We start from the raw sequence: 12,799 nt of genomic DNA on the forward strand, positions 1-12,799 counted from the left end.
ATCATGAACACATATTCAAGAAGAAGAAGTAGCAGGCAGTATCACCAAAGACATAACAGAAGTGTGCATACAAGAATACCTCACATAATCTTCAATCACAGCTTTAGCTGTAGAGGTATCACACTTTATCAGAGACATGCAACAGCAGATCAAATAAAAGGTATAGTCTCACAAGAGAAGAGGAAAAATAAATTCCTATGCTACAACTAGGAAACATAAGTTCCCATACACATTGGATGTTCCAACATCCTTCACCACATAGAGCAGAGGAAAAATAAATCCATATGCTACACTTAGGGAAAAATAAATTCCGACACAAGATAGGATGTTTCAACATCCTTCATAATATCAGACAGGAGTATCTACCACACATAGAGGCAAGGAAAAATAAATTTCCCATACCTATAGAGTACTGTCACCAACCAACCATAAGCACGTGAAAAATAAATTCCCACAGTTACAAGTGACAGACATGGATGTCTTCAGAGTACTGTCACTAACCACATATAGAAGCAAGGGAAAAATAAATTCCCATACTTACAAGTGACATACATGGATGTCTAAAATCTGACTCAACATCCTGTCAACCAGCTTGAACTAGCACAAGCACACATATAAGTATCACTCCCCCTGAATATGAGAACCTATGAGTGATTACTTACAGGAATATTCCATTACTCCCCCTGAACACATGCACAATAAGAATCTTGAAAACCAAAACTCTTAACGCATAAAAAAAGGAAAAAAAAACTCCAGGGCTGAATCAACCAAATCTTCAGGAAATACTCACCAGCTAGCAAACCTAAGCTAGCAGACCTATCAAGGTCACACACAGACATGTTTCATTTCCTTATGGCAGAAGCAGAGAACATGTACATAAAAAATAATACAACATCAAGATGTTGCAGCTTCAGTGCCAACATCTACATAAATCTTCACAAACATGTTCCAACATTCTAGTGAACATCAGCAAGGAACATGTACAATAAAAAATATTGAGAACAGATTCTCAGATCATCATTAAGAACATCAAGATGTTGCAACATACATGTCAACATCTACACATAACCTGAAATAGTTGCAAAATAAATGCAACAACAGAAATACAGGCATAATAGTCATAACATAGATAAAGCTGCAAAATAAATGCAGACAACACAGACATATAGAGAGTATAAATTACCATTTTCTCCCTCATTTTAGCCTCAAAATATACCAAACATACAGGAGTACTTCAGTGCATGTATACTCCACAATTCAAAGACGTGTAAAATAGGAGAAAATTGATAGCACATCTCACAACACAGATGATCAAGCCTCCTCATGCAGGCAAATTCCCAACTTGCCCCTTAGTTTTTCAAATTGTTTAGCATCTAAGGCCTTGGTGAAAATGTCTGCCAGTTGTTCCTCTGTGTCAACATGTTCAAGTGTCACAACCTTTTCTTCAACAAGATCTCTAATGAAATGTTGTCGAATATCAATGTGATTTGTTCTGCTATGTTGAATAGGGTTCTTGGAAATATTGATAGCACTTAGGTTGTCACGGTATAAGGTTAGAACATCTTGTTCAACATTATACTCCTTCAACATCTGCTTCATCCAAACAAGTTGAGAACAACTACTTCCAGCTGCTATGTATTCATCTTCAGCAGTAGATAAGGACACACAATTCTGTTTCTTACTAAAACAGGAAATTAGATTATTTCCTAGAAAGAAACATCCTCCAGAGGTACTTTTTCTATCATCAGCACTTCCTGTTCAATCAGCATCACAGTAGCCTATCAGCTTAGAGTTTTCACTGTATGAGTATAAGATTCCATTATCACTGGTGCTATTGATGTACTTCAGTATCCTCTTCACTTGAGTAAGATGACTCATCTTTGGTTCAGCTTGATACCTTGCACACACTCCTACAACAAAAGTGATATCTGGCCTCCCAGTCGTGCTTCTGTACATGCTTTGATCAACATATATACCATTTTTATCCCTTGTCAGCTTCAAGTGAGTGGCAGCTGGATTTCTCATGTGACCACCATTATCCAACCCAAATTTCTTCACAATGTTCTTGGCATATTTACTCTGAGAAATATAGATAGTATCCTCCATTTGTTTAACCTGTAGACCAAGAAAATAGGTCAGCTCACCAACTAAGCTCATCTCAAACTCAGACTGCATCTGTTGAATGAAATGTTGAACCATCATGTTCGATAGTCCACCAAAAAAATGTCATCAACATATATCTGGGCAATCATCAGTCTTCCATTATCATCTTTTACAAACAAGGTCTTGTCTATTCCTCCTTTCCTATATCCTCGATCAACAAGAAACTGAGTGAGTCTCTCATACCAAACACTGGGTGCCTGCTTTAAACCATACAGAGCTTTCTTCAATCTGTAGACATGATTGGGAAAGTTAGGATCAACAAATCCTTTAGGTTGTTCAACATAAACTTCTTCATTCAAGTAGCCATTTAGAAATGCACTCTTTACATCAATCTGAAACAGCTTGAATTTGAGTATACAAGACACACCTAGCAACAATCTTATAGATTCCAACCTAGCAATAGGGGTAAAAGTTTCATCAAAGCCCAAGCCTTCTATTTGAGTGTAACCCTGAGCTACTAGTCTTGCCTTATTTCTGGTCACAGTTCCATGTTCATCAGACTTATTCTTGAAGATCCACTTGGTGCCTACCACATTCATACCTTCAGGTCTTGGAAGTAAATCCCACACTTCATTCCTTTTGAATTGATTCAGTTCTTCTTGCATTGCTTTAATCTAGAATTCATCAATCATGGCATCTTTGACATTCTTTGGTTCAATCTTGGACACAAAACAGGAGTTGGCAATGACTCCAACTAACCTTCTGGTTGTGATTCCTTGGTCAGGATTCCCAAAGATTAGGCCTTGTGGATAATCTTCTGAACTCTTATAGAGGGACCTTTAGAAGTGGACATCGGATCTTTGCTCAGTTTCTTCAATTTCTTATTTCTCATGTTCAGATTCATTCACCTGGATAGGTGCAGTTGTTTCCTGAACAGATGTTCCAACATCAGCATCAACATCAGGAACTTTTTCTTTAGGCACATCATCTATCACTACATTAATAGATTCCATCACAGTTTCAGTTTTGGAATTAAAAACTCTATAGGCTCTGCTGTTTGTGGAGTAACCAAGAAAAATTCCTTCATCACTCTTAGGTTACATCTTCCTTATGTAGTCTCTATCAGACAAGATATAACACTTGCTACCAAACACATGGAAAAATTTGACAGTAGGTTTCTTCCCTTCCATAACTCATAGAGAGTTGTTGTGGTTCCAGTTCTTAGGGTAACCTTGTTGTGAATATGACATGTTGTGTTCATGGCTTCAGCCCAAAAACGATTAGGTAAGTGTTTTACATGAAGCATGACTCTGGCAGATTCTTGGAGAGTTATGTTCTTTCTTTCCACAACACCATTTTGCTGAGGTGTTATAGAAGACGAGAATTCATGTTTGATTCCCTCACCTAAGCAATATTCATCAAATTTAGCATTTTCAAACTCAGTTCCATGATCACTCCTAATTCTCACAATGCCACAGTCCTTTTCTCTTTGCAGTTGTGTACACAGATCTTTATACACATCAAAAGTGTCTGATTTTTCTCTAATTAAGTTCACCCAAGTGAATCTTGAGAAGTCATCAACAACAATAAGAACATACCTTTTTCCACCAATGGTTTCAACTTGCATATGTCCCATCAGATCCATGTGCAGAAGTTCAAGGACTTTAGAGGTTACTTGATGTTCCAACGTTGGGTAGGACATCCGTGTTTGTTTGCCAATCTGACATTCACCACATATGTTGCCTTCAACAATCTTTAGATCAGGTAGACCTCTGATAGCTTCTGAAGATAAGGCTTTCTTCATCCCTTTCAGATATAGATGACCCAACCTTTGATGTCAGAACTTGATCTCTTCTTCTTTGCTCAAGAGACAGGTTGAGATAAATGCATTTTCTTGATATACCCAAAGATAGCAATTGTCTTTGGACCTTGTGCCTCTCATTATTACTTCTCCTTTCTCATTTGAAATCTGACATTCAGGCTTGGTGAAGTTTACTTGCGGTCCTAGGTCCCACAGCTGACTTATGCTAATTAAATTGGCAGTTAATCCTTTAACTAGAAACACATCATCAAGTCTTTGCAAACCATGTTTGATTAGGTTTCCAATTCCTACAATTTTTCCTTTAGCTCCATCACCAAAGGTAACATAGCTGGTAGAATAAGGTCTTACATCTTCTAGATATTTATCTACCCCAGTCATATGTCTTGACAACCACTATCAAAGTACCAATCCTCTTTAGATGATGCTCTTAGAGATGTGTGAGCAATTAATACAGTATTGATACTTTTGGGAGTCCATCTTTTCTTATAGGGTTTCTGCTAAAATTGCTTTGACTCACCATGCAGCTTGAAGCAATAAGGTCTAATGTGACCCTTCCCTTTACAGTGATCACAAACCCAAGAATTTGGTTTCTTCTTGGTCTAACGTTCCTTCGCATGTTTCAACATTGAATCTGCAATCATCATTCCAATCAGTTCCTTCATATGCTCAAGTTGAAAGTTCAATTTTGATAACTCATCATTGAGTTCTGAGATATGAGCTAGATTATCAAACCTTTCATCCTACAGTTAAGCAATCTCTTTTACCTGTTCCTCAACCTTTTGGGTTAATTCAATATTTTTAGCAATCAGGTCATAGTATGATATATCAGGCTCATCATAAGTCATCTCCTCTTCACAAGACTCAATGTCTGACATAATTCTACCAGTTAAGGCAGAGACATGATTGGCAGATTCAGCTTTCACCTCATCATCTGAGTCATCACCATCTGACCGTGAGACAACTAAACTTTTCTTCTGTTTCTTTAGAAAAGTAGCACATTCTGTTCTGATATGGCCATATCCTTCACATTCATGACATTAAACTCCTTTAGAATGAGAGTTCATTTCATCAAATCTTGCCATCTTCTCTTTACTAGGTTGATTGTCAATGTTTGGTCTGATGTTCTGACCATTTGCCCTGGTCCTTCTGTCAAACCGTTTGAAAATCTTCTTAAACTGTCTCCCAAGAAGTGCTAGTGACTCTGACATATCTTCATCATCTTCATGATTTCCTTGTATCTCATCAGAATCAATACTAGATGTAAAGGCAATACCCTTGCCTTCTTATTAGTCTTCTTGTTTACAGTTATTTCAAAGTTTTGCATGGACCCTATTAATTCATCAACCTTTAAACTAGATATATCATGAGCCTCTTCAATAGAAGTTACTTTCATGTCAAATCTCTTAGGTAGAGATATGAGAATTTTTCTAACAAGTTTTTCATCAGAAATTTTCTCTCCAAGAGACTCAAAAGAATTTGCAATATCTAGAATATTCAAGTGATAGTCCTGAATGCTCTCATCTTCCAACATTTTCAGATTCTCAAATTTAGTAGTAAGAAGTTGGATTTTAGCACTTTTTCCCTTGGTAGTACCTTCATGTGCAATTTTGAGAATCTCCCAAGCATCCTTACCCACAATACATTGTTTGATCAATCTGAACATGTTCTTGTCTACGCCATTGAACAGTGCATTCAATGCTTTGGAATTTCCAAGAGTCAGTTCATCTTCAGCAGCAGTTCATTCTTCTTCTGATTTCAAAACATCTGTCCTGTTACCATCAGCATCAAGTGTCACAGGATGTTCCCAACCTTTCAGAACTGCCTTCCAGGTTTTGCTGTCAATGGATTTGAGGAAAGCAGTCATGCGTGATTTCCAGTAATCATAGTTTGAGCCATCCAACATAGGAGGTTTGTTCACAAATCCACCTTCTATGTCCATAGTGCTAGAATGAAACTTCCCTGGAGCTCACCCAAAAACAGGCAAGGTGTCTGCTCTTATGGCAATTGAAATTCTACTGCACTTGTTTTAATATGTTTTGTAAGATGTTTTAACGTTTACAATGTTCTGTTCAATGTTCCAACATCACGAAATAAACAGAAATAAAAACAAGAAAATAAATGACAAGAAAGTAAAGAACACAGTGAGTTTGTTGACCCAGTTAGGTGTTTTGTAAAGCACCTACTCTGGGGGCTACCAAGCCAGGAAGGAAATCCACTAGTGTAGTCCTTATCCTATAGCTCTCAGCAAACTCCTCATTTACACTAAAGACCTAGGACCTACCCATATAGACTTCAACCTAGGAACTCCTAGATCTAAGATCCCATCTCACAATCCTATGGTCAGTCACTGCCCCTGTGACCTATCAGACCTAAACACAAACTCAAAGGTGAAGTTACCTTCAAACACAACAACTAACACCTTGCTTGTAGTACACAAGAGTATCAAACCCAACACACAGTCCTAAACATGTATCACAAACGATAGAAGAAAGGCTCACATAAAGGTTCTAAACTTGCATCAACATGACACAAGAGTAGAGCACATGTAGACTCAAAACACTAAAAATATAAACTTTTTAGTATGACGGCTTGAATGATCAATTAGGTCTTGAAGTATCCCTTATATACTGAAGCAGCTTGGGCTAAATATTCTTGTTGGGCTTCAGCACAAAGCAGATCTCGGTTCAGCTAATCTGCAAAACAGAATTCGGAAACAAGTACGGAAAGTCCTAAAATGTTGGAACATCTTTAGGATCGTCCAAAACAATAACAAATATTTCTTAAAATATAAACACTAGAAAATGAGTTAAATTTGTTTATCTAAAAAAAGTGTGAATACATTGAATGTGAAAAATATATATTTATATTTTTTAAATTTTGAATTAAAATATTAAAATATTAAATAAACTTCATTGATTTTGATTATTTTTGTTTTTTCTTCGTAAATATATAGGACATGAAAAAACAATAAAACCCTTCACAAATAAAAAATAATAAAAACATAGTATATAACTTTGGTCACATTCCTCTCAAAAAAACTTTGGTCACATACCGTCGCAGTTAAGAACCAATCTTACTTAGGTTCACAATTACAAAAAGTCAAAAAGATGGTGAAGGTGCCAGGTGTAAAAATGAATTTTAAGACTTAGTTGTTGACTATATATTAAAAAATAATTATAAGGCAATGTGAGAGAACCATTTAAAAAATTATATAAAGATGTAACTGTTCATTATTCCAATTTATATACCATATACTGTCCAAACCAAGTATATATATAACATAGGCTATTGAAACCCCAGTACTTAGCATTCATCAAACCTTTCTTCTTCTCCTACTTTCTCTTCCTTTTTACTCCCTCTCAACTCAAGCATGGGTGTAATGTCTGAGAAACCCCTTCAAGAACTTTCTCTTCACTCTACAGACACCACATTTTCTCCTCCTTCACCAAAGAGGTACTAAAATTTCTATATCCAAAGTAATATAATTAATGTCTTTTTTTTTTGTTTGGTGGTGGCCGGAGTTTGAATCCCGGACCTTGCATATATTATACATTGTCCCTACCAACTGAGTTAAACTCACGAGGACATTAATGTCTTTTTCTATTTACCTTGAATTATTTTATTATTATTATTATTATTATTATTATTATTATTATTATTATTATTATTATTATTATTATTATTATTATTATTATCATTATTATTATTTTTACTATGTTTTGGTTTACCATGAAAAATTTCATATTGGATAAGTATATGTCTCTTCCACCCCATCAATTGATAGTAATCTTCAATCTTGTTATCCCAAAAACCAAATATTGTCTCATATTGATTATGCACATATATTGAGAAATGAATAGTTTTTTTTTTTAAAAACTTAACTAACTATGAATCTTATGGAATATTTGATATTGGTATAGGTTGGAAGGAAAAATAGCTATTGTAACAGGTGGAGCTAGAGGAATTGGAGAAGCAACGGTGAGAATTTTTGTGAAACATGGTGCAAAAGTGGTAATTGGTGATGTTGAAGATGAACTTGGAATCATGCTTGCAAATTCACTCTCTCCATCAGCTATTTATGTCCATTGTGATGTTAGTGTTGAAAAAGATGTTGAAAATTTAGTCACTTCAACACTTTCTCACTATGGAAAACTTGACATAATGTTCAACAATGCTGGCTTTCTTGGAAACCAATCCAAGAACAAAAAAAGCATTGTGAACTTCGACGCCGAGGAATTCGACCGAGTTATGAGTGTTAATGTTAAAGGAGTTGCTTTAGGAATGAAACATGCTGCAAAGGTTATGATACCTAGAGGAATTGGATGCATAATTTCCACTTCTAGTGTAGCTGGAGTTTTAGGAGGACTTGGTCCACATGCTTATACAGCTTCAAAGCATGCTATAGTTGGATTAACAAAGAATGCTTCTTGTGAATTGGGAAAATATGGTATAAGGGTTAATTGCATTTCTCCATTTGGTGTTGCAACATCTATGCTTGTAAATGCTTGGAGAAATGGAGAAGATGAAGTTGATGAAGGAATCAATTTTGGATTGCCTTTAATTGAGGAGGTTGAGAAAATGGAGGAATTTGTAAGAGGGATTGGTAATTTGAGAGGAACAACTTTAAAGGCTCAAGATATTGCTGAGGCTGTTCTTTATCTTGCTAGTGATGAATCTAAGTATGTTAGTGGTCATAATCTAGTTGTTGATGGTGGAATTACTTCCTCAAGAAATTGTATTGGATTGTGAAGTACTTTCTTAGTATTCATTTTCTCTTCTGATTTCTTTGTGACTTATTAATTAATTAGTTAATCTTGTTGTTGATTGAGGAACAAAGTTTTATCCCACTAAGTGGGATGGGCTACATGATGTAAAACTATGTTAATGATAATGTGTTTCTGTCAATAATTCAATATAGTTTTTGTAATATTTGAAGTGTTATGTACAAGGTTGTCAAAATCGGGATTTTACTTCAGGTTAAAAGGGGAGAACAAAATCGAAAATCACAATCAAATTCGAATGATTTTACTTAACTACTTTTGTAGAATCAATTTAAGAAATACTTATACATAAATGACTCAGTTTAAAGCCCACAAAATACTTATACATAAATGACTAAAACAATAGACAAAATTCTTCAAAAACCTTTAAAATCCTGCGATTTTGTATGAATTTCATGATTTTGATGCGATTTTACTAGGATCTTGCATATTTTAGGATTTTGCTATGAATTTGAATCGATGAAAGTGAATAACGTTACAAAATTCTGAATTTTAAGATTTAAGTCGGAATTTTGACAACAATAATTATTAAGTCATATTCAATTACCAAGCATTTCTTGCTTAAATAATGCAAGTTGGTAGGGGAGAACAAGAGAGCTATAGAGCTTAAACTATTAAAAGAGATTTTTAAATGCAAACCACTTTATTTTTAAACTTTATTCTAGATGGGAAATCATGACAGTTGTTTCATGTTTGACTTATGTAAGCAATTAATCTAATAGACGACTATCTCTCGTCCTAAATACAGTATTAGATTCTTTTAAAATTTGTCTCTTTTTTTAAGCTATCTCTTCAAATTTTGAGTTGTGTTGATTATTTTTTTACTACTAACATATATATTTATAACTTTGCGACCAATAAGAAATAATATGAATGAAAAGTAAACTTACTAGCAAATTTCTTATTGTTGTCAACTTTCTTAATTTTTATGATTTAATCGACGGAGTCTGGTATATTTAAAGACATATGTGACAAGTTTATGTATGAGTGATTAATTTCATATCAACTATAAAGTATGAATGAGTTAAATATGAAATGCCCCTGGGATTTCCCAAACTCCATAGCAATATAGAAGTTTTACTTCCCTTAATATATAATCTCACATCAACTATGAAAAATTTAATAGCTCACTTTCATATATTGATTGTATGTAAATATATACTTTCATATATTTGAAGTTTTATTTATATTTTGTTAGAACAACAACTAGTAGCAGAAGATTAATTCAAGAAACGAAAATAAAAGGCAATGAACACACGATCTTTGTTAACGCAGTTCGGCCAATGATTCTATCATTGTAACTATAAAACAAATATAGCTCTGTTTATATTACTGTGATAAATTAAGGTTTTAAGTGTTACAAGCAATATATATAGTACTACTGCCACGATTCAATTTACAATATTAACCCTTTAACCATACCTTGGCCTCCGCCCCTTTGCCTTCTTAGTGTCTAATATATACGAGCAATACTTTTAACATATTTAACAACTGAGAAAAGAAATGTAGGATATTGTGTAAATGGCTGGCTAGTGGGATTTAAAAATTGCAATTTTATTCTTTGAATCTTGATATGATTTCCATGCTCCTTCACGGGGAAGTGCATTTTCTTGGACTAATGATGGCTTAGACATCTAAGTTAGAATATTAGGATTCGGGTCATGTGCAAATATATACGACCATGGAAGCCAGCCAAAACATTGGAGACATCTAATGTATGTACTGTATTTCATTACATCAAAAATAATAATCCCTGAATCACAGACACGAATCACATTCGTCTAGGAGACTTGCTTTGGGTCGTATCTAAGTTGTTGGATGGAAATCTAATTGTTAAATCTCACATCTTAGCATATAAAACTTTTACAATATGAAATTTCAATATGAATAATGACTTCTATAAATATAATGGACCTAAAATAGTTTTAGGCATAAACTAAACTTTAATTTTAGCGAGACATACTCACCGGAGTTGTTCTGCTAGCATTGACTTGTGATCTGAGAATGTGTTCCTCTTTAAGATCTTTGGTGTCAATTTGGATGAGCGAGACATTTTTAAAATGTGTAACAAAAAAATTATTGGTTTTGTAAGCCCAATTAATTTTCAAGAGATGAGTAAAACAAAAAATCAAGAGAAAGAGTATCTGAAAAAGAATCAAGTCCTACAAAAATATAAATATGGTTTTTGATCATGTAGAAATGATACCAAATTATTTAGGAAAAGATCAAATGTTATTTACCAATGTGCTTTAGATCAAATGTTATTTACCAATGTGCTTTAGGTAGCTTTTGCTCAATGAAAGCAAACAATAATTATTTTTGGGGAGTTTTTTTTATCCGGATAATTCTTAAAAATCACTCATGTTAGTATTTACCAATCCAGATTGAAAAAAATGAGGGTCATGTCAAAAGTAGGAATTTTTTATTAAAATCATCAATTTTTTTATTTTTAAGAAGTTAAACGTACAACTTTTCAATACTTTCCAATATAAAATTTTTATATTAGTTTTCTTATCCACCCGGATGCAAAAAAACGGCAAGGTTTTCTGTTTGGGTTGGTAAATTTGGAAGGGTGTACTTTTCAAAGAAATTAATAAAGAAAGTCTAAAATACCAGCGCTTTCAACTTTTAACCTTTGATTAATATCACCCACATGGTAACTTTGCATGGTTTCCTCATAGCTGTTTTTGATTTAGAGGCTAGTTTGTCAAAATTCAATTCAACCAACCATTTATTTTTCAATATCATTTTAGTTTTTCTCCATGCTAGGATGCAGAGTCTATTCTAGATCATGGTTTAATCCCAATAATGTACTTTCATTTTCACGAATTCCATAACGGGTCTTGTTAATAAGTATACCTAAAGCACTCTTTAAAGATTTATAATGAAGAAATTATTCTTTAAAAAAGTCAAAAATTTTGATTTCTAATGAAATAAATATAAAAATTTCCATAAAATATTATCACTTTGTGTGTCTAAAGAATGTATTAAGAATACTCGTTAACATTTCCCTTCTATGATCATGGACTTTTAGAATGTGGTAAATCTGTTTATACTGAGTTGTCATCTTTAAAACAAAGAACTAGAAAGAAAAAAAAAATTGCACATTACCAATTGGTCACGATATCAAATATATTTTTAAGGACTTGCCTTATTTTATAGAGTAATCCAAAGGAGAGACTTTATGCTAAAGTACAATCAACTTGGCATAAATGCTATATTTTCTTATTATTAATGTTACATACTTAGCTGTTTTAAGTGAGCACTTAACATTAAATTTTCACTAATCTAAGCTGTCATGACCATGATCTGATCTTCACCTTTAAAGAGAAGATTGCGACATTTGTGGTTGACCCCATCAATCCCAACCTATTGGAATCAATAATAAACTCCTAAATTCTTTTGAAGAAGAAAAAGTCAGATACTACAGCAACAAAGCTGGAGCCAGGGGATTTTAGTGCATTGAAAATGTTGAAGCTCAAGATTTTGGTAACTATGACCATATCTAAGTTTTGGATTTCGGACCCTTCTGCCGACGCACTAACTACTTCATTTTTTTTTTTTTGAAGGAGACGCACTAACTACTTCATATGCTACTCAATTAAACCCTAGCAATAATAAAAAAAATAAAAAAAATTAAACCCTAGCGATGTTCCTTTTTTTCTTCTTCTTTTTCTTCATGATTTTGCTCTTCTGACTTTTATATGTCATCTCTTTATGGATCTAAATTTTATTCATTTTAAAAATCATCCAGTTTATCATCGGAATCGTTGAATCAAATTCAATCGATGACATCATGATTACATGAATACAAGCCAATCTTATATTATTTCCATAACAGACTTTATACTTGCTCCTAAAACACACAATGCATTTTAAAATGAGAGTTACCAATGCTACATCGGATAGTAAACAATTGGGATCCTTAAATTTAGGCGGTAACTTTTTAAGAACTATAGCAGAACAATCATCGCCAATCTTAATTGTCTCAATGTCTTCTAATTTCTTTTGGTTAGAGATAACTTTTAAAAATTTAGCAAATGTAGTCATTTGAGCAATAAATTCACCAAAAAGAATATTGGTAAGCAATTTC

General features: G+C 33.7%; 1 protein-coding gene across 1 annotated transcript; it reads left to right on the plus strand.

The window, feature by feature from the left end:
* The first annotated feature begins 7,209 nt into the window (after nt 1-7,209).
* Nucleotides 7,210-8,854, plus strand: SDR2 (NAD(P)-binding Rossmann-fold superfamily protein). The gene is made up of 2 exons (XM_085724249.1): nt 7,210-7,378; nt 7,846-8,854. Exons 1-2 carry the CDS (start codon nt 7,296-7,298, stop codon nt 8,672-8,674), a joined length of 912 nt encoding a protein of 303 aa, XP_085580375.1. The 5' UTR covers nt 7,210-7,295; the 3' UTR covers nt 8,675-8,854.
* Nucleotides 8,855-12,799: the final 3,945 nt, after the last annotated feature.

This window comes from Medicago sativa, chromosome 7 (assembly GCF_051527215.1).
Source record: "Medicago sativa cultivar Bolivia chromosome 7, Bolivia_mono, whole genome shotgun sequence".
In the NCBI taxonomy this organism is placed as follows: domain Eukaryota; kingdom Viridiplantae; phylum Streptophyta; class Magnoliopsida; order Fabales; family Fabaceae; genus Medicago; species Medicago sativa.